Source organism: Mesitornis unicolor, unplaced genomic scaffold (genome assembly GCF_000695765.1).
Source record: "Mesitornis unicolor isolate BGI_N332 unplaced genomic scaffold, ASM69576v1 scaffold15863, whole genome shotgun sequence".
Taxonomy (NCBI): Eukaryota; Metazoa; Chordata; class Aves; order Mesitornithiformes; family Mesitornithidae; genus Mesitornis; species Mesitornis unicolor.
Genome location: NW_010175478.1, coordinates 1 through 24,008, shown reverse-complemented (window position 1 = coordinate 24,008; position 24,008 = coordinate 1). Strand labels below are relative to the sequence as shown.

The following is a 24,008-nucleotide window of genomic DNA, read 5'->3' as shown; positions in this document are numbered from 1 at the left end:
GGAAAGAAGGATGTTTATTTAGAAACATGACTAATTTAATCAATTGTTTGAAATTATTCCTAAAATTAAGACAACATTTTTATCCATTCTGTAAATGAGTAATCCTATTTCTACCTAATTTATATTTCAATCTTTAAGATTGTCTCCCATTTAATCCACTTTCTAATGTACTACCTATGCACCAAGTAGATATTTTTAGGTACTTCCTGTGGGTTATGGTGCTGCATTTACTGGCTGAAATAAAGCCATACAGGCTTGGAAATGGCATTTCTTTCCCTTCCAATACTAGCTTTTTCCATTTAGTCATCTGTGATGATATTCTATTTGTTACACTAATGAAGAGTGAAATTATCAGAGAACTTTTTATGGACCAACATTTTTTATTATATCAGTGCAGCTTGGACTTGAATATTCATTCCTTCTACTGCACAAAAGATTGTTTTATGAGCTTCTAAGTATCAGTTGTATTATCTGATAATTATTTAGTAACTTTTTAATAACTTTTTTTTCTCTTGAAATAGAAGTTCTACATCTGATGTGATATATCACATTAAGTGATACAGCTACACTTTATAGACTGAAGTCATTTGGTGGTGTTCACTGATTGACATTTTCCAGAAACTTCTGAAATGTTACATTTTCCAGATAATGTAAAAACTCATAGGAAATGAGCACAATCAATGGCATAATCAACAGTGGAATGCTGGCAATATGTATTCTACACTATTAAAACCTGTCAGCAGTTTTCCTGACTTGAAAGGTAATTTGAATACCCTTGTATATAAGGAGAAACTAATTATTTAGAATTTTTGCAAAACCAGGATGAAGCAAGTGCCCTGGATTATGTTTTTCAATGTTTGTTTTGTTTAACCAATTATCTAAATTCTATGTAGTAATTATTTCTTAATAATTTACTAATGTCTTTAGTATGCTGTTAAAAAACCACATTTCTCTATCACATTTTCACTGTACCATCTCCCTGTGTGCATCAACTCATGCACCATCTTCCTATTAATACCAGTTCTCAGATTTCAAACACAGTCAACTTCTGGCAGTTTAACATGGCAATGCTGATGGACCAGTGCATGTCTGTCATCAGTGTTAGTTATGAGACTGTGCAACTTAACCTAAAGCGTACTGCAAAAGTCTTATTTCTTTGCATTGGGAAAAGTGAAAACTGTTTGCAACATCCCTTTGCCAGCTTCTGAAATCCAGCAAACAATATTTCTTAGGACTGCATAACTGAACCATAGATCCGAGCTCTGATTCATGGTCAAAATAACTCCCATCTATGCATGGGCTCAACTTGTGTTATTGAAATTTGTACATGTTGCAGTAACGTAAATAATGGTATCTACAATAACATGTTTTTGTCTTTCTATAAATTTCTTCTAGTATAAATAAAATTGTAATATTTGTGCCAAAGGTCAATGAATTAATAGCATGTGATAATCGTTACCTTACTGCAAGCTGATCATCGAACATGCTTTAATATATCACTATTTATTGTTATAGTCATCCTTCCAGTATTCCCCTGAGACTTGAAGTTGACAGTGATTATTTTCCTTAAAAAAAAATAATTAAAAAATAAAAATAGGACAATTCATCAGCATCCTAAATTCTTCAGGGGAATATATAGTTGATTTAACCTCTCAGCTCAACCTCTTCATCCACTGCCTGGGGTCAACTTAAAGTTATTTTTGTCCATTTTTTACTCCAGTCAGCTTATGTCTTTTGTCTTTATGGGTTTCCAGCCACAAGTTGTTTTGGTTTCTTTTTTTTTTTTTTTACTGTTTTCACCTGTTAGTTTTTAAAGTTACAGAACTGCCTCCTTCAGTCCCAATTAACATAAAGAGATAATGTTTTGTTAGACCTTTGCCATACATGGTATTTAGCGCAGAGCTAAGTGGAAAAAAAATTAGGTAGTTACCTGATGACTAGAGACTTGCAATCATAAAGCAAACTAAAATCAACTTTGACCAAGGCAATCCCTAGTGAGTCCTGAGACCCTGCACTGAAACAGTGCAGAGCCTTTTGCTAGTAATAGGAGAATGAGCTACAATCCCTGCCTGAAGTAAAGCTGGGATCTCAGTGCTTGAGGTTTCCCTGTTCTTTCAGTTTTCCAACTTAATCTGTATGGGCAGTTCAGTGTAGTACAGTGTAGTACTAGTTATTTCTAAAGCTGAAGTAATCTTTACTGCAGGTTCAAACTGACCCAAATACAAACAAAACCAGGTTGAAGTTCCTAGTCAAAATAGACATATTTGTTGCTACTGATGCTATATATAATTAACAGTGATTATTCTTGTTCAAACGCACAGAGATTGAGTAATCACAGAAGAATAAATTCTGGCAAATCACAGTTAGTATTTTAAATCTGAGCAGTCCTAGATCCCATATTGATACATGTTTGGAGCTCTATCCCTATGCTAGAATCTTCCCTTACTCACCCTTTGCAGGAAGAGCTTGTGACTCCAGTTTGCACTGAAGTTACAAATGCTTCAGAACCACTTTAAAGATTTACAAAGCTGGGGTATTATCACCTGTGTCTCATTCTCATTTAACCAAAGAATCAAGTTACAATATTTGATTGTCTCAAGTAAGATGTAATTGTATAGTAAAGTCATTATTTTTAGTGGCTTTTTTATTTGAGGTCTGTATTGAATAAGAACGTTGTTCTTAATGGCCTTATTCCTGAGAATTTTGGTGGTCTGAGTCACCTGCTATTAATGACATAACAACACTGTCGGAATAGATTCAGATCAGCAAATTTCTTAGGAATTAAACCATTAAATACAGTATTTATTAGTGAACCAGATTTTCTAATTGCAAAGTACATAAGTATTATAATTGTAATATCTCTGTTATAAACACTCATTTATGGTTACTATTGTTATTTTTTAAGGCCAACAATAATGCTGCTTTTCCTCTTCAAGCTTTTTTCGTATGATGCTAATGTTTTTGCCATTAATAATCATCAACCAATTCTTTCTTGTGATTTGCATCTTTAGTGGAAGTAATCTTGAATAGCGATCATCATATTTTCTCTCTATTATTTTTCTTTCATACTGTTTTGTGAGTAAAAAAACCAATCAAGGAAAGAAGTTCAGTTTTCTGTTTCATGTCTTAGTAAGTGGTTTTAGTGTATTGGATCATCTCATTACATAACAACTTAAATATGAAAGAAATGCCAACATGAATCAGTCAAATATCAGTTCATAATTTCTAAAAGGTATATGAAGCTTTCAAGAATACATTTTTCCTGAGATTGTACATGCTGTTAACAACCTGAATAGAACCTGCTTCTATTTCCAATATGAATTCTTTATAAGTAACTGCTATGTCTGCAGATGAACAGAAAATCAAATCAACGATATTTGTTTTCCTCAAGATTAGTTTTTTGTGACTTCCCTGGTGTTACACTTTAGATCTACAAACAATAGGTTCGTCAATAATTTCCTCCTTGTGGAAAAAAAAAATTCCTAACAAATTCAGGAATTTGCAGCATCCTGACATATTTAATAAGCTGCATTTCTAAAAGAATCACAAGGTCTCCTATAAAAAAAGTCACTGAAGTCCAAGACACTGCTGTAGCATTATTCTGATTCACTGGACATTAAGGCATATATGCACGTAGCAATACTCTGGAATTTTCTGCTGTCTCCAACAGGTGCATGGATAAAATACATTTACCTGAAGAGAATGGGGAATATTGTGAATATACCATCCATAATCCAGAAGGGAGCTTCCATCAGCTTCTACACGATGATGGCTGTTGTGACCAACAGCCCTTTCTCATCAACAAAGGTAGATTTTCAGACTAGGAATTGCTGGACACTTACATTAAATAGACTTCTGGAATTTTATCGTCATTTAGTATCAGCGTGTCAGGTTGCAGAAGTTCTTATCTTTCATGCTACTTCAAGGAACAGTTTTCTTGAGCAATTATATTCTGCTTAAATCTCACATATAAGAAAAACATCAGCCCGAAGTATGTGATCTGAAGTTTTCCTCTCATGTGGATATCAACACCACCTGAAATCAGAAAGCTTCCTAAAAATTTTGTTTTTCATAAAAATCCAAAGATTATTCTGTTAATCAGTATTTATTTTCTCCTTGAAAATGCAGTGATGCATACTCAGAACATGACGAAGACAACATAAAGAGTGGGCAATTTTTTAACAGTTTGTTCTGAAGAAGAAACTAGACATAAAATTAAATCAAAGTGTTTTGAGTTTTGTTTTTGTTTTTTTTTTCCCCATCCTCGTCCCTGCTCCACTGCCAATGTGAGGATCTTCTACCATGTACATCTGCAGCAGCTTCTCTAGAGGAACTTGAAAAAGTCCTGCAGTTTTTACTAAAGTTTTGTGTTCTCAAAATGACCATTCTTAAGTATGCTGCACCTTGTTTTACAAAAGAAACACCACTTTCAATTCTAAGCCACTGTTTCTTCATCTTTTCTGTTGTTAATACATGCAATGCATGTCCAAAATACATGGACATGCATGTCTAAAGTACACAACATGTCAGAAAACATGTTTGGTAAATATGTGACAGGCAAAACTGACCTGCAGTAGTATAACTATAGACAGTAATAGCACTTTGATCAGAAATGAGCTTTAAACATTAGAAGAAAAACAAATAAAGATATTTCAACTTGTCTAGATTTCAAATGCAGGGATTTTTTGCTTTCAGTCTTGCACTTGGACTTCAAGAGATGGAGTACTTTGTCAGCCAAATGGTAAACTGTAGGAAGGAAGATAATCAACATGAAGCCACAGCTGCTCTAACCATCCAAGTAATATTACCAAAATCTAGCTACAAGCGAGTTGCCAATTTCTGTGTCTATTCTCACCTTCCACTCTTGCTTTCAGCCAACTCAAAATGCACATTTTGGCAGCCATACAATTTCATCTCATTCAATGCTACAGTTCCTCAGTGGGAGTTGGAGAAATGGTTGATAAATCAAACTCAATGACTACCATCTACCTCTTCCCAAGTACAGCTTTCTACAATTGAAAAAGAATGACAGTTTCTAAGCATCGTAATCAGCTAATTCTCCCCTTCTGAGAAATTACACTTTTTGAACTACAATGGCAATGGAATTGTCTAGATTGAACTCTCCATGGTACCTGAATAAGTTACTCTGTCCTAGAAGCTGTTCTTGTCTCTGTGGATGTTGTTGTCTTATCACATCCCTATTCTCTCTAGCAATCATACACTGAAACCTGCATACCTCCTCTGCATGTGAAACCCTTGAAATACACAGTTATCATCATTCTGGTACTGCCTTGGGTCTCTGGAGCATGGTTTTGGAGCTGTGCATCAACCAGTCAGGTCAGCATCAGTCAGTCAGGACTGTGGGAATATTCACACATGAAATGACAAATCGTGAGAAGTTCAGGAAGCAGGACGATGGCAGAAAAAGTAAAGTAGTTGAATAGCATATATAGCATGACAAGAATTTTATAAAAATAAAAAAAATATATATTTAGTTTTATGGAATCTGTAGAATTAATCTTCAAGTGATGAGATACCTCACATTTTATGATTAGTGTAGAATTCACTTGGGTTAAACTATGTATTCTGATTGCAAGTGCAGAAAGTTCTCACCCTTTGAGTTTAGTTTTTGTTTTATTTTTGTGTTGTTTTGTTTTTGGTTTAGTTTGGGTTTTTTGAAGGCACTCTTTTATACTTCAGTGTTGTCATTATGGATAATTTTACCTGGAAGCCTATATAGATGAGTTTTCTTTTCTTTGACAATGACAGAGAACTAGATTCAAAATAAAGATACTTTTCTGTGAAATGTTAAATTCTTAATTTAGAGTATGTAAGTTTTTATGTGGATAAAGTCCCAAAGTCAGCTGTGTCTGAGTGAAGCACTATCAAAGTCTCTGCTGAAGATTTGTCACTTTTTCTAGCTTTATGCTGATGATGAGGTCTGGGTGGGGAGGGGAGGTAGGAAATTCTGTTAAATTCTCTGATAAACATTAATGATGAAAAGTACTTCAATTTTATTATTATTTTTAAAGTGCTGTTAAAATGTGACATCCGAAGACCTTATCTGTCTTTACCAGTTTTAGGACACACAATGGTCTTTTTATTGAAATTATTCTTCCAATGTCTTAGAGTGTAAGTGCCTGTTAACACACTTGCTCAAATATTTCTTAAGTGATATGAATATATGTACGGAAATGTATTGACTACATGTATATTTCAGGCTTCACTGATTATACATGCTCCACAATGATAGGCTAGATGGAGTAATGCAGTGAATTAGCAGAAATCATGAGTATTGAGCCACAGGGACTGTTCTGGTTGTCTAGGTTTTTGAGTTGGCTTTTTAAAATACTTTTTATTAATACTAAGAAATAAAAGCACGTGTACTTAGTCAATCTAGCAGAAAACACCATAGTACATTTTTAACATCTGTCCCACTATAACATTTGAAAGGAAAAAAAGAATATTCCAATTTAGTAGATGTGCATTATTATTTCAGGCAGACTTGAGAGTTACTGTCATTATTAATTTATAGAATTTATATGTGTATTTTGATTTTTCATCAGTGACAGCTCCAATGCTTTTTGCCTGTTGGGGCTTTCTACTGAAGACTACTGGGTAGGTGCAGTGTACTTCATGTTCCCACATGTGCCATCTCTTCCTGTTTTGATGTGTTATGGTGCCAGGCATAGTGCTAATGTGTGCTCTCCATACTTAGTGCAGGAGGAAAATTAGCCTCAGAAAGATTTTACCAAGCGTGATAAAGTTCTGGTGGACACAGACCCCAAGGTTAATGCTGCCTCTGTTTGACATTGCAGATTTGCTGTTCAGAGTTAAGTAAGACAACTGACATTATGGATCAGTATGAGTTGTTTTCTTTCACGTTTCTCTGTTCAGGAACGTCAGCCAAACAGTATATATTTAATATATATTGCACCAAATTTGCAGAATAATTAATGGGATTGTACAGTAAGCAATCTGCAGAATAGGACCAGGGAACAGGACTTCTAAAACTGTTCATGAAGAAGCACAGTATCATATACATTCTGAGCAATATGGCAGAAAACATCTTATCATATATCTTGCCTTATTCTATAAGCAATTCCAGAGAGATTATCGTAATAATTTTCAGACAATTTTGAAAAACTAAAAAAAGCTCTTTTGGGCCAAATATTCTTGCCTACAGTTGCTACATGTTTTATTTGTTTTTGTGGATTTTGTTTAACCTAGTAGATCTCTCTCAAAATGCTTCTTACCATATATTTGATTATGAGAACAGATGATGCAGTTATGCAAAAATCTCCTATCATTCTCCTATCTATTAGGGGTTTTTTTGCTTTACTATAAACCTCAGACATATTATGGTTTCTATATTTAAATAAAATATTATTTTCTAATGCCTTGGAAGATAGGAGAGTTAATTTGGATACAGACCAAATTTTTTCTAGCAGTATTAAAAAATAATTAGATAAGCTAAAAACAAGATTGAGAATTTACTCTAAAAGCTGTTTAATTTTAAAGATCTATGTGCTTATTTTCATTACATTTTTTTTTAAACATCAGTTAGAACTCATACCTGTGCTTTGGACTGTATGGAATTAATTATAGTGAAATATATAGTGAATAATACAGTGAATGATACTATTTGAGATTAGTATTGAACTGATAAAATTTTTCTTTGTTATGAAATACAAAATAGCACTGCAAATTTCATACTTCTGTAAAAATACCTGTAGTGCTTTAGAGAGGATTATAAATAATCTAACTCTTTTTACAGGAATCCTGTTGACCATACTGCACAGAAGGTACAACTACTACATATTTGTTTTGCAGAGACTGAAGCATTACCATTTGGAATATATGTTTTTAATTGTTTTTATCTCTTTTTCATATATGTTTCTAATAACCTATTACTGGAAACAAACAATTGAGCTAGTTGAATAATCTTATGTAATTTGGAAAATCATGGTGAAGGAACTTCAGTGACTATGTCATTACTGCTGTTGGCCAATATAATTTCACAGAAAGGAAATTTGCATTGTGCAAGGAGTATGCTCCTCCTCCATTGTAGGCTTGTAATATACAATCAAGAAGGGCAAAGAGGGTATTTTTCTCAAAATACCTGTTCTCTACTACTGGTCTTTATTGTATAGAGCTACCTTAGTGCTTTAGGAGGGCAGCTCTCAATGAATCACTAAAACAGTATTTAGTACTGTACCTGTGATTCATAGTCACAGGTTGTTTCAGCTTATGTCTTTTCAGGCTTTTAAATGTGACTTCTTAGGGAAATATTTGTAATCAAGGTAAAATCAGAAATAAAGTTGCTGAAGTATATGTACATTTTAGGTAGGAATAATGTAGATTTACTATTGTATTACATACTTGATGTTTTTAAAAAGGCAGCAAATAGTCTATAGGTAATTAATACTGTTATTAACTATGTCATACAAAGTACTTGTTTTATTTATATATATATGTACACACATATATATATGAAATTACAAAACTTATTAATATTTTATTTTAAGAAAATTGCATTTTAATTATTCTAAAAATTCTCTCCAAAAACCATGACATTCAATACTATAGCTTGTTTACTAGTAATTTCTTAAATTTACTCTTTCCTTTTTTAAAGGTATAATGAAAATAGAATTTTCAGCATTGGAAATGACATAAGAAATAACTAAGTGATCCTGTTTATTACGTTTTACCAATCCAGAGGAGTTTAGGTTTGCTTTTGCATTATAATTCCAGAACTTAAGTTTGTCTACCTGTCCTGTAAGGTTTTCATAGGAAACAAAATTCAGTGTTCTTGATTTCTGATGTGGCATCAGAATACTTTTCTTTCCACAGGAATTATGAAATACAAAATAATTTATATGACTGCTTTATGTCAGATAGTTTAAGATCTAAATTGTATGTATTTTTCCTGTATTCAATGAAGAAACAATTGCACAGTTAAAAGCTCATTCACTTAAATATCGGCTACCACTTGGTGAGTATATAGAGTAAAAAGCAGTAAACTTGAGTGTATGTATTCATGGTATTGGACATTACAGTATCTTTCAAGATTAAATGTAAAACAATGAAATAGTTCCCTCCCTTTTCCACCTCTCTAAATAATGAAGGTAGATAAAGGTAGGTAAATATCAGTATTTTTTATCAGCTTTTTTTTTCCCCTCAAATGAAAAAAGTAAAACGAAGAAATAAAATGAGCTTCCCAATGTTACAAAACAAGTAAAGAGCAGAAGCAGATTAAAAATAACTCCTTTCTTCTCACGTATACTACTTCATGAAGGTTGAAATGTCAAACAGAGGATATTTTTAGTTGTTTTCTTTAGATTTCCAGAATTCCAGTTGCATTTATGGATTATGTTTTTTAACAACTGTGAGCTTCTGACAAGAAAATGTGAATAATGAAAATAGATCTGTTACTGGATTTGTGTTTTGATCATTGTTTGAGGTATTCTGTTTGTTTCTATGTAATTTCACAGTTTAATTTTTTAAAGACAAGAGAGATAATGCTAACTGTAAGCCAAGATACTATGATTTTATATGTATGCATTTTCATTAAATGCGGCATCATAACAAAATGTGTGAGATCATAAACAGGTTTTGAGTAGGCATTTCACTATTCCAGTCGTAAGTGGATACATTTTGTAGTTTACCTTGACTTTACGCATGTACTTTACTTTTCCTTTAAGCATGAACTTATTACCGTGATTATAGTATGTAAAAACATATTTTTCTATATTTTTTTAAGTTGCTTACCTGTCAGTAATAATTTCACAATAGATGAAGAAATGCTCCCAGTCATACTTATCAATGATGTTTAATATATAAAACATATATAAATATACATATATATATATAAAACCTTTCTTTTTCCTGAATTGATGCAAACAGAGCCCAGATGGCCGTATAGAAGTCAAAGGGCAGCATGGAAAATCGTCACTGCATATTAAAGATGTGAAGTTGTCAGATTCAGGGAGATATGACTGTGAAGCTGCAAGTAGAATTGGTGGTCACCAAAAGAGCATGTACCTTGATATTGAATGTAAGTTTTAATATTTTGTTTTCTCTTTTAAATTTGTTTTAAAATTTAAAAAAAAGTACATACTTAATGGAGGTTCAGTTTTTCCTGGTAATTCATGTTTAAACTTGCGTAGTTCAAGAAAGCATAAGCTTCTGTAATCAGTGATACTGAATTATGTGGAAGAATCATGCCTTTTCTGAAGTTGACAAAACCCTTATCGGTGATTTAAGCAGGACAGGATTTCATCTGAGATTATATTCCAGTCGTATTACTCACTGTCTTAAGACTAAGGTTAATAACTTCAAATATTCAGGCTAGTGGAGACTGCTGTGGCTGAAAAATATTCCATGGGATAAGGTAAGGACTGATTTGAGCAATAGCTCAGTCTTGAGCTTAACCTTCTTAGATTCAACAAAGAGGTCTGTTTTTTCCCTAGTTCTCATATTGACTATTCCCCAACAAGGCTCTAGCCGCTGTTATAACCCCTCCTGGAGTTTACAGGTTCAAGACATCCTGTTTTAGAGACCATCTTTACTCAAATCTACTTTATTCAAAGCTCTTGAATTTTATCCAGGAGAAAATGATTATTTTATTTTTTTCTTAGAGAAGTGTCTGATGCTTTAGAAGCCAATCGGAGGATATAAATTTGAAATATACAAAAATGCATTCAAACTGGTCTTCACTTTCATGAGACAAAGGTTTCAAAAAATGAAAAGGAAAAAATCCTTGTTTTATATTTCATCATTGTTCTATTTTGCTAGATATTTTCCAGATACATTTGTTCTACATTTGCAATATAGCTTGAATGAGCCTATTTGAGATTGAGACTCTGAACAGAAAGAGACTTTCCAGTGGGAAGACAGAATTTGAAATTGAATCTGTGGCACAGAAAGATAAGTAACAGTTGCAGACCACTGAGTGTTTTCCTGAGGAGTTCTAAAAGTGACTTCAGTGATTGTGTGTTCCATCTTTCTGGCAAGCAAGCAATGCATTATGACATAGGAAATAAATCTGAAGGGAAATGAGAAATGGTCAAGGTTGTAATTAGATGTTCAGAATGGAGAGATTTGCCAACCCAGAAGACCTAAGAAAGGAATACAGTATTTACTAACAGCATTAACATAGATACTTTTCAATAAATAGACGTATGAAGGGATTTGAAACTTTGCAAAGTATTATTATTCTTTTGGGAAAGTATTAATTTGCTATATTTGTTTCTTTAATGGGTACACTGGTAATTATTTCTTTTATATGTGTACAAAGGAAAAAAGGTACTAGATAAAAATGCAACTTCAGTGAAGTTCCTGTAAAATTTCTGTGAAATCCTGTTCTATACATAGTAGTATGAAATATATTGTTTGACTAAGGTTATGTCACCATTATGCTTTAAAATTAAATATGAATACCTTTTGTATTCAGAAGAGAGAGATAGGATGTACCACATTTTATGAAATATGGGCAATTGAAATTTAAGAATATTAGCAGCACAGAATTTATACTAAAGGGCATAACAAAATCTCTGGATTGATACAGTGCATTATTATCATCTAAGACACCTTTCAGGATGAAAGTTTTAGAATAGATCCTAATATTTTAAAATTAACATACTCTCATGGTACGCCAGGCTTCATTTTGAATGTGTGTGGGAACAATCAAATATAGTGTATAAGAAAATGAAATACCATGCTAGTTTAAGTCTGATTTTATGCCTTGGTAGACATGCTTTTTGATACAACATAAATCTTTCTACATTTCAGAAGTATCCTGAGAAAACACAATTTTTAAAAGAACATAGAAATATTATTCTATCATTAGAGATATCAGTCATCGTAATTTATTTTTTTTTTATGTTTAGTACAAGATTTTTATTTCATATAACATAGAACTATGACATTTCTAAAACTGGAATTTTCAGTTTTAAATATTTTAATTGTTAAACTAGATATATTTTCTGGTACATGTATTCTTTGAATAACAGGAGTGCCACTTTCTCTATATCTGTTGTGTCAGGTAATTTTATAATGCAAATCAAATATTTTTGAGGTGATGCAATACAGGCCTGTCTCCATTCATATTCTAATTAATGAGTCAGAGAAGATGGTTTTTTTGCTTGCCTTGAAATAACTTTGCACCAGTATATGAACCGCAGGTATAGCTTATTTGTCTTCCTCAGAAAAGAAAACACTTTTCTAATCACGGAGACTTCTGTTCTTTAAAATAATGTCCCCAGGAGGAAGTGTCTACTTTCCAGCCTCATATCCCATCAGTCTAGTCTCTGTCATAAACATCTGTAATGAAACAGTCTCTTCAAAGAATCTACCACACAGATACTACTGCCAACAGTCCTTTTCTCAACTGCAAAGATGTTCTTTTATGAAGCAAGTGTCATAGTTATTCATCATTCTAGCTATTTCACTTTGTAAGTTACAGGCTAGAGACTCAGCAAAAAGTGCGGGTTCAAAGACCAAACTACTCGTTCTTATTCTTGAAGGAAAACGAGAAAAGAGGGGAACTGCTATGAGATTCTGTGAAGTTGTTGAATAAATTATTTTACTCTCCTTCTATTATTTTCCAAATGATATTTTTTGTGATTGTAATTACAAACATTGTTATCAGAGTTTTATAATCTTTTTTTTTGCCAAAAATTCATTTACCAAATTGCAAAAAACTCTTCTAAATATTTTAATTTTCACTTCAATTATTTTCGTGTTTTTCTTACCAAAACCGGTTTTGATAAGAATTTTTTTCAGGTATGACTGGCTCTTTGCATAATTGTTAGTCAGCCATTTTAGCAGAATTTTTATTATTTTCAGTGACATTCTAGTATAAACCTCAGTAACTATTTTAAAATTAAGATATAATTAAATAAGCAAGACTTAATTATTTGTATTGTTCCATAGTTCCTAGATAGGACTAAGCAATGCATCTGTTCCATTGTTTAAGTTAATAACAAAACTACAGCAGTTTTCTTATACATTTTAATACATTTGACAGTTTGTGTAGACAGAAGGGGAGTATTCTCCCATCACATCCTTAAATGTCAGTGCAGTTAAACAGACGTAACAGAGGCACAGTGTCACTGTGTCATCATTTTACTTAAACTCACAGTAGGATTGCACAGAGTTTCCGTACTTTATCCTTGTTCTCTGTTGATGTTATGCTTTATGATAAGAGCAGTTCTTCAGGACAGGAAGAGATTATCAGGTTTGATAACAATTGGGCACGGTTAACACTGCCTTTTATCTGAAGTAAATGCTAGGTAGACATGAATTGTAGCGAACCCAGAGGCATTTATAAGGATTTCTTCCTACAATGTCATCTTTTTGTTTAGTTATGTTTAGTTTTCTTTACATTAAGTATGAAAAAGAAATCAAAATTACATGAAAAATAAATATACGAATATAAATATTATTTACTAATGGATTTCATTAACTGGTGAACTTGTGCGTACTGGATAATAATAATAATAATAGAAGTAAATGATTGAAAATTTCCTATGCGATGGCATGTATGATATATACTAGGTATTGGATATTAAGATATGTCTATAGTGATTATCTATATATTTATCATAGAGAGAGAAATAGTTAATTCTTTTTTAATAAAAACAGGTTAGAATTAGATAAAAAAAGATAATGCAGGAGATACTTTAAGATGGGGTTTTCAGAAGAGCCTGAGAAAGTTAAATATATAAATCCCAGTGAATTACAACTTGATTTTTACATAAAATACTCTCAGGTGCCTTTCAGAATGACAATTTTCCTATGCAGATGTCTACATATCTACATGGTATTTTTGTCTTTTTAGCTGAGAAATAATTACTTTGAAAAAATATATGCTAGAGTTATAAAGGAATATTAAAAAGCACAGTACAGACCTGACTAAAAGAAGAAAAATTATGATGAGAGAATACATTGTTTCTTGGGTTCCACAAACTATTCACCGCAATGATTAGCATTAGAGAACAAAAAAATCATAATTTTGACTTGCTCAATATGCTGGATCATCCTTCTTCATAGTATTACTCTTAGTTAGGATGCACTGATGACATTGCTGGAAGTTGGAAAGGATTTAAACAATCCAGTAATGATCCTTAGAAGTGTCTCTCTACTTGCTCTTTTAGTTTTTCCTTCATTGCGTTCAAAGTGTTATTAAGACAGTCAGAATTACCCACAGCACTTAATTGTGTACTCCTACACTATGTAAGGTGTTGGTCTCTCTGATTGCTTTGTGTCAACAAGTGCAAATTCCTTTGGAGAATGCTCTTGTTGCTGGAGAAAATGTATGTATGTATGTTCTTTGAAAAAGTCTCTGTTTTTTCCATATACTACCTGGGAAGCATTCTAACTTACTATCTTTTGTAGCTGCAATTACCAGTTTTCACATTACTCTATTTCAGTTAAAACTTCCCAGTTTCAATATTGATATTGCAGTTATCAGATATGCTAGATCATCCAAAAATGCCTACTTCATCACTATACACAAAGACTGGTGTTTTGGAATACAATCGGCTATCACAAGCGTCCTTGTATAGGATCAGCCACATGAGTAGTTAACAAACATGATTTCTTAGACAGCAATTTCTAAGAATTAAAAAATAATAACAATAAAGTGTCTTCCAAAAATGAGATGTTTTTCTTATTACTGGTTTTCATCCAAACCTGATTTTTTTAGTTATAGTCTCATTAGTTAAGTAGCAACATTCAGTGATGCCAAAAAAAAAATTGTGTAGTATGTTCAACATAGTTTTTACTTGTAAGGAAACCTATGCAGTATTTCTTATAACATATATAACATTATATTATAACATTATAATATAACATTATAACAAAGGATCTTTTTTTCCTTTTTTTCTTACCCTGCCACAATTTGAAATCAACTTCATTACTGTTACAATATTGAACTTTGTTTCCTGAGTAAATATGTCTTTTAGGTTTTCACTGTGTTATGTTAGCTGTAATGCACTGTTGTTAATGCAGATGCTTTGAGTTCATGCTATTTAATTTTATAACTTTGCAAAAATTTACAGCATTACTTAAATGCAGGTTGAACAAATTGAACTACAAATCCTATTTACCTTCAAGGAAGCAAGGCTTTGAATCAGTGAAAATAATACTACTGTTTGCAGGATGTCGCAAATGTTGCCACAAACGTCACAAATGTTTCAGCTGCCTACTGCTATCATAACTTACAATAAATATGGACAGTTCTTACTTTGAATTCAGTTTCTGTTAGAAGAAATCAGTGCAGCAACATCCCATCACTACTCATAGAATCACAGAATGGTTGAGATTGGGAGGGCTTGCCTCTTGTCCTGTCACTGAACACCACTGAAAACAGCCTGGCTCTGTCTTTACACCTTCCATTCAGCTATGAGGACCCAGCCCTATTTTGTTATCACAGGAAGAAAACATAACCGATAAACACAATCATAAGGCCACAGAAAGAGATAAATTACAAGAAAAGTGATCAAGAGAAGCAAAATGCTGAGATACTCTGGAAGATATTTCATCTTTTGTATTAAAATGCTATTTGCTTTAGTTACATTTCTTCTTGTCAAATTCATAGCTTAAAATGAGAAAGCAAAGATGGAAAAGGTCAATCTTTAGCATCATTAAATATGTGTGGTAATGTTGACATGAATTTGGAGTTTATGAATGTCACCTGTAAGACTTAAACATTTCCGTCTTTGATTACCTTGTGCACTTGTGTAGAAGCAAATTTGGTGTGCCATTGCAGTGACATAAAGGGGTTAAGAATGCTGAATTCTGAGCAGAAAATGAGGTTTATCGCATAAAGTCACTTTGAAAAAAACATTTCACAAGAACTCCCTGCACTGAAGCAGAGATTCTCTTGTTTTTTTTCTGATGTTGCATTAGTAAGTGTGGCAAAGTGGCTAGAACTATGCTTTATTCATCTATATATTAAAACTACCTATTCCTTAGCCCAAAAGGGTGTAAAAATACTTCAGAACAGAAACTTCATCTTAAAAACTTTTAGCCTATATATGTTAATAACTTGTTAAAAGGCGATATTCATGTTAGGAATTTCTCCAAATTTTTCTCTAATAGAGCCTAATACTGCATGATTTTGTTGGACTTGCAATGAGCTTGGTGTCATTTTAAGTAGATTTTTAATAACACATTGGTTATTTTTCCTTTAATAGAAGAATAAAAAATTTGAAGTCAATAAAACATGGATAAAATATTATAGGTTTTATTCTGTTTCTGATTTAATAATTTACTCATTTTATTAATAGGCCACTGCATATTTTCTTACTGACATCATCTTTCATATATGCAATTGTGAAATAAAAATTTTAAAAAAAATTATTTTCTGATGTTTCCTTCAAGATGGTTCTACTTCATGAGTTGGTCTTACAGGCTAAAAGTGTAATTCAACAGTTCTGCAAGTCATTTCATACTAAGTGTTATTTATATTATACAGCGATGACCTGGGAAAGTAAAAAGACAACATGGCCTTTGTCCTTCCCTATACCTCCAAGACAGGTCCAGCAGATCAGAAGCAACACATCTGAGAATTATGAAGAAAATAATCAAGTCGTATGAAGAGTGTGATGTTGAAATTTTGAAACTTTAACAAAACAAAATACATTGAATTAACATTTGCAACCTGAAGATTTTTTTTCTTAGTTAACTTAACTACAGAATACTTGGCATTACTTGAAGTTGGTATCTTTAAACAGTATTCAGTTATGTCAGCATCTTGAAGTCACTAGTTAGCACATGCTTGAAAGAGAGACCTCCAGTATTGTTTACAGTAAACGAGAGGCATGTAGCTTTGGTTGCAATATCTACGGCCAGATCCCTCAGCACCACAGGCCCTACCTCTGAGCTGCTGTTGCCACACACACTGGGAGCAGCGAAGGTTGTAAGGTACAGGTTTAGGGTGATGACTTGTTAGAAATCAAGTTGGATATACAAGTTAACTTCAGCAATGCTGTTATGATTTTTAGTGTGTTCCTTAAAGTTTCTTAGAGATTTTATTGTTGTTTTCCAGATAACACTGTGTGTAAAAATTAAGTAAAGAGATAGTGAGACTGAGTCCTTGCTCCATACAGGAACAACAATTATGATTTGGGAATATAAGAGGTAGGTAGGTAGGTAGGTAGGTAGGTAGGTAGGTAGGTAGGTATGTAGATAGATAGATAGATAGATAGATAGATAGATAGATATTAGAAAACAGAGGAAAGATGTCAATAGGAGGCATGTTGTGGAGGTAAGGATAACAGGAAAACATGGAAGGTAAAAATATGAAGCTGGATTTTGTTCTGAGAATGTGACAAGTAGGACAGGAAGAGAGATAGTGGTTAGGAAACTGGTTTGAGAAAGGCATTGCAAACTTTCACTTCTGGCTATAAGATAATTACTTAATTTAATACAGAATGTTTGGAAGTCCAGCCATCCTACATTATTCCTATAATTCTGTCCTTAGATACATGTAACAATTGAAATTTTGATACAGATTGGTACCATCAAAAGTAATGTGTGAGTAATTGGCAACACCTGATAATTTTATTAGTAAAATAAAAATTACTGCTAGGGTGAGTGATCTGTTGGGGGAGTCTTCATGTTCTGTTTCTGGTGGCCAGTGTTCTTTGTGATTTACTGACATAAAAAATGACTGATAGATATATGTGGGCAGTTTCTTTTAAACATCACTACTGACAGCTTATTTTACCTAGCTATGATTTCTTTACATTTTCTTCTCCTATTTCAGACAGGTTTAGATAATTTAAATTTTAAAAGACAATTTAAAACCTAGAATATTGATAAGTTTCATTTGCTTTCCTATTTGGGAACTTCACAATCAGATCTTGCACATTCTTCCTTGTAGCTACATGAGAGTGATAGTAGCAGTAAAACTGTGAAAGTTAGTAACCCTGAAGCTCTGTAGTTCCTATCTTCCTTTTAAGGATTATTATATATTGAAATCAAATCACCTGGCCTCATTTGCTAAGTCCTTCTAATGTTATTTCTTGTTACAAGGAATATGTGACAGTTATTGTACCAGTCTGGGGAGGTTCTTCTACTTTATCTCCAAGGAAAAGCTATTCATTCCAAAATATTAACTATTGAGAAACAGGTATGAGGGGGAAAATACAAAAGAAAGATAGATAGCTGTTAATCAAATTGTGACAGGAGCTATAAAATATTAAGGTACTTTTAAAGGATGAATAGAAAGTACTACATATGTCAGAGGATGTGGTTTATTATAGTCCATGATGATGGGAAACTTATGCTGGTATTAACCATCTCAGAGAGAGGCTTCCAGTAATATACCACACAAAATGTCCCAGCATCTTAGACCTGACAATCAAGTCATAAATTTTCATTGTATAATTCAGGAAAACAAATTATTTGAAGAACAAATTGCCAGAAGTTTGAAACCTATGTTCTCAAATTAAGAAGTGCAAATCTGATTCTGTACACTAGATTGCTATTATAGTTGTCTGGACAAATGTGCTGAATCAGGTAATTTGCCATATCCAATTTTGTGTTTAGCACCGAACATACACCAGAGGGGAATCTTTGAAGTTGTTAATTGAATTACCTTCTAGATGAGACAGATGATATATTAGTCTGTTCTTGAATCATTGTTCTTGGACATTATACCTAATAAGTATATTTAAATGCTAGAGACAGTCTTCAGGTCAGTTTGCTTCTCTTACATCGTCTTCTTGTGCAGGTTATCCAGAAGCACATTCACATGGAGTGCTGACCTGTCAGTTTCTTTCTTGTTTGGGAAAATGAACAGTTTCAGTTTAACTGATGCTGGTGCCATAATATTAACTACTTTAAATTGGATTTCTAAAATTATAATTACTTATAGAATTCTACTCTTTTTATAAAGCAGTTATTCCCTTTCAACTCATATTTTATTTTATAAGTAATATAAAATATCTTTTATTTTTACTTTAAAAAAATAAATTATGGAGTTATTTTCTTTGTGTGAAACATCAGTTCAGGTACCCTAATCTATTCCTGACTAAGAAATAAACAATCATCTGATTTAAGATAATTTATCTGAGTCAAGCCATTAGCACAGTCCTCTTTTTGCTGTATTGGAGCTTTTTGACTACTGGGAAAATGCCTGCAATGCTTTTTTACCCAGACTTTTTGAGAAGGAATATGGGAAGCTCTTTTTGTTTAGGAATGCTCTATGTTTGGGAGTTGTTAGTTTTGGGATGTATCTTTGTTTTTTGGACTTTAATCCTATTTGTGTTTTATGTTGTTAAATTGTCTGTTAGTATCTGTAGTTGTGTATAGGTGGCAATCCATAAGTCACCTATTCTTTTAAAATATAAATAAACAGATATAGGCATCCAAAATCTACGTTTAGAAGAGAGAGCAGTCTGAACTGAAAGTTCCTGTTCTACTAAATGCTTGTACCTGTAGTATATGCATATGCATATATGGCTATAGGTTTAACGTAGCATTTATAGGTAGATTTGTGAGGAAGACACATGATGTTTTGCTTGTCTGTAGCTTGATGATTCCATAAGGAACTGGTGTAAAGATTATCCTAAATAGTGTACTGATACACACTTTTTTTTTCCTGAAGTACTACATTCCAACATTTTAGGTATTCTTTTATTTTTTTTTCTTCTGTTTATTCACACAATTAAACCTCTCTCTTTAGAAAGATTACATAAAGCATAACATTGTTCTGGTGAGAAATGGATGAAGCTTTTACACATCTATGAAAATTTGGAGAGTGAATGTAATTTCTCTTTAGTAAAAGAAGACACTATGAATTCAGCAATGAACAGCTAATTTTCATAGGTCACCTTCCTTTGTCATACAAGCATCTGGCTGAAGAGCTCATCAGGAAAAAATGTTGTCATTTTTGAGATAACATCTTTCAAAGGCCTGATATTGCCTAATGCTAAATATAATTAACAGGTATTCTCTTCCTGAGATTTTCAGCTGAAACAGTTTCAGGCTTAAGAAACTCAAAGTTGAACACTGATATTTTCATGGTCCATAATAAATTGGTACAGCAATCAATTAAAATTCCTTTGTGAACATGAATCCTTGGATAGGGGTATACAGCTTGTTTTGCTTAAACAGTTAATATGTTTGTGTATTACTTCCTTTTGCCAGATGCTCCAACATTTGTGTCGAATCAAACCATGTATTACTCTTGGGAAGGCAATCCCATCAATATAAGCTGTGAAGTGCTAGCAAATCCTTCTGCCTCAGTTCAGTGGAGAAGAGGAAAATTAATTTTACCAGTAAAAAATACAACACATCTGAAGACCTATAGTGCAGGAAGAAAGCTGATTCTAGAGGTAAGGCTTAAAATGGACATCAGCATGGTGACATTAATTCATTTTTTACTCAATTTGGCACCATTGCAAATACTATAGAGGGCATTTAAGGATAAAACTCATAATAAGTAAATATCTTTTTAAGAGACCTTTCATTATTTATTTCAGTCAAAATATCAGTTTGTGGAAAAAAAATGTGAAGTTTATTAGATTTTTTTTCTTGTTTAAAAGTGAAATTGTAAAGTTGAACGGTTTTACCATTTTCCATTATTTGATTTATTCATTTGAATTTGACAAGGGGGAGTTAAATGTGAAAAAAGTGTGTATTTAGATCTGTATTTGGATAATATACTAGATAGGCTTAAGTACAAACACATCTGGATATTGGTTAAGGAGAACATCTTTGCATTTCTGATATTATTTAAGTTTGATATTGGATGAGAAACTAATATTTACAAACTGTATTCATTTTAAAGATTGCTCCCACATCAGACAGTGATTTTGGACGGTATAATTGTACAGCCACAAACAGAATAGGAACAAGATATCAGGAGTATACACTTGGTCAAGCTGGTAAGTTAAAATGTTGTTTCCTTTTCTTAAAATATTTTTCCTATTTTAATAAAAATTAAGTTCAGACAGACTTTTTTCTGTTTATTTTATTCCAGTGGAATGTTTGCAGTTACTTTCAGTTCTCTAAAAGCTGAGTTGTAATTTGAAGTAAAATGAAGCAGTTCCCCCAGAACGTGAATCTTGTTTGGATTTAACTTTAAGGCCTTATGAAATCAGAAAAAATTGAATTAGTCTAACTTTTTTTCCTTTGCCCTTTTTACATCCTACATTTATAACAGTGTCTTTTCATTACTTCAGTGGAGAGAAATATAGTTTGCAGGTAGTAAAAATAAGAAAGAATGAGTAAAGTAATTTTTTTCAGGTATTTTCTTGATAAACCAAGGATGACAAAAGATTGAAATATTTCAGCAAAGAGTATCTATCTGCATTTATACTTTTAGTTACTTAAAATCAAAATTTGAGCCGGAGTGCTAGATTGAGTTCATTTAAGCTCTGAGATGTTCTGCAATCATTACAGAATTTCTGAATAGTCTTAGTTCATTTATTGTGGTTTAGGCAAATATAAAAATATGGCTGTACATTTGGCAGAAATAAGTATTTACTGAAATGAAATGAGAGTTTATTAGCATTTCTTTCAATTATATTTTCTTGCGGAATGGACTAATGCCTGTTCAGCAACCTTTGAGGTCTCCCAGCATTTGGATCTACATACTTGGCTGGTGTAAATTGTTCCATCTTTAATTACATCTATGGAGTTACAGTGCAGTTTACAGTAACAAAAGTAAAGTCATACTGAAATCTATACTCCCCTTGTGAGGCATTGTTATGGACCATTTTCATATTGTAACTTTCAGGTCATACCATACTGCCAGAATGACTGATACATATTGAAGGAGACAGGTAGAAATAAGGTCTTGTATAATTTTTTAATTATTTTTTAGGACTTGCATATTTTTTAATGAACTTGAACATTTCAGCTTCTGGTTATATATTTTTTTTTAAATAAGAAAATTAACTCTCTGGATGCCTACTGAGAGAACCTTTGGAGATACGATGGTGAAATATGCACTTCCAGTAATAGGGAGGCTCTCTTACCTGACGTGGTGTTTTAATTTTTATAGTTTTGCTCAATAGGTTAATTATTTTCTTTTGATTTCTCAGGGCTTATAAAACACAGTTGTTTATTAAGAAATTTGTTTCAGGTTTTACACAGCATTTAAAGTTTTTTCCCATTACCTCTAAAGGATGGATTAGTCGCACACACTTTTATCATTAATGCTATACTATTTTTTGTCTTTGTATAGTAGTCAAAAGAGCCTAGCTTCTTAGGACAGAAAAATGTGGGCTCTTATTGAGAAAACAGAAGATTTCTCTGTGGCACAATTTTACGTCACCCCCCTTTTAGTTTACAACTTTTTTGGGGTATTAGTTGCAAATCTGATCTTCCTTTGATACCTCCATGCAACCAATGAGAAATATGTTACCTCTTCCTTTTGCATGTAACCATCCTTAGTCTCAGCTAAGTTCTAATTTTATACAATACGTTCTTTACTTTCCTCATTACAAAACCTGCCCAATATGAGAACTCGCACAATCTAATTCATGCCTAAAATAATTTTATTTTTTGTGAAAAGAAATTCCAGAAGAAAACAGATTGTAGAATCTGTAGTCATGTTCATGGTCATTTAGCTGGTTAGTCCTATTTATTCTGATGAATTTATTTGAACAGTTGAGTTTCTGTAATAGGGCTAAAATTATGACTGTAGCAGCTCATCAATACAACATGTGGCATTAAATATGAAAAATGAATGCTCCCTGTGATGTTCAAAATTAAGGTAGTAATAGAAAAGCTCTAAGATTTAGGGAAATGCAGAATTAATTTCTATACCAACTATTCTTTCTCTAAGAAAGAGTTGTAGGAAATTAGCCTTGATTTGAATGGGTAAGTTATATCTATTATGTGTATATTATTTTTGCCATCATTTAATTAAGAAGTAGATTTAGCTCTCTGAAAATCTCAGGACATGATTTTCCAAATATTCAAGACTGGCATAGGATTTGCAGAGTTACATTAAATTCATCAAATGAAAGAACTGCATGTAACCCTCTGATTTTAATCAGTTACATCTATTTCTCTTCAGTAGCATGCTTTCTTTTTGAGGAAACATGTACATCTGTTGATTTGACAGCAACACTGGTTCTGCCTGTCCTGCTGGACTAGGTGTTACACTTGTCTCTGGAGTGTCATCTCCAAGATTTGTTACACGTGAGGCTTCACTGGAAGGGAAGAGCAGTAGAAGTTCAATATGAAAGCTGCTAGAATAGTTTCTCAATTCCGCTCCAAAACATATGTCTCTCCACTAGAAATCATTCTTGAAGCCATGAACAGAGATAATAGAAAAGATAGGGAAAAATCTCACTTTCATCCCTCTGATGTCTTACCTCTCAGTATGGAAAAACATGAGAAAATAGAACAATTATGCCAATTAAAACAGGAACTCAGGTTGTGGTTATTGCTATGCGCTGTTTTTCCATGAAGATGTATATAGATGTATAAGAAAGCATCTCAGCAGGTATCTGATGATTTTTTTTTTTTTTTGGATTCGCAAAACAATATTCCATCACAATGTGTGACACTGCATGATGATTATTTTAGCTATGCATTTCTCTCCTGCTGTTATAATTCATTAATTATGAAGTAATTCTTATTATTAATTGAAAAGAACATTATATTTTGATTATGCATTTTATTTCAGCAAATTCTCACAAGACCTCCTAGATGCAAGTAATAGCAAATAACTGTATACAAGCTATGATCCTGTTTTGATTTTTTAATACAACAGTATCAGAGACGTTACTGATGCCAGTTTTTCAAACAGCTTATTATTCTCTACTTCTGCAACGGTTTTCTTAACATTTTTTGTCAATTCTTCAGAAAACTTCATGAATACTTAAAAAAACCCATTTATTTGAGTTATAAAACAGTAAATCAGGGTATGCTTAGTGAATATGTAATGAATAAAGAATTATCAAAAGTTAAAGCATGAGCTGTATATGGACATTCTATATAATGATATGAAATGCCTGTACGCTAATGCGCGCAGC

General features: G+C 32.6%; 1 protein-coding gene across 1 annotated transcript in view; it reads left to right on the top strand.

Moving 5' to 3' along the window:
* Window positions 1-20,903, top strand: part of LOC104538264 (neural cell adhesion molecule 2-like) — a gene marked incomplete at both ends in the record, with an annotated part of 26,737 nt that extends 5,834 nt beyond the window's left edge. Inside the window, 3 exons of the mRNA XM_010181407.1 lie at window positions 9,907-10,057; window positions 20,164-20,351; window positions 20,807-20,903. Coding sequence (XP_010179709.1) covers window positions 9,907-10,057; window positions 20,164-20,351; window positions 20,807-20,903 — 436 coding nt within the window. The remainder of the gene's footprint in view (window positions 1-9,906; window positions 10,058-20,163; window positions 20,352-20,806) is intronic.
* Between the last annotated feature and the right edge of the window lie 3,105 nt (window positions 20,904-24,008).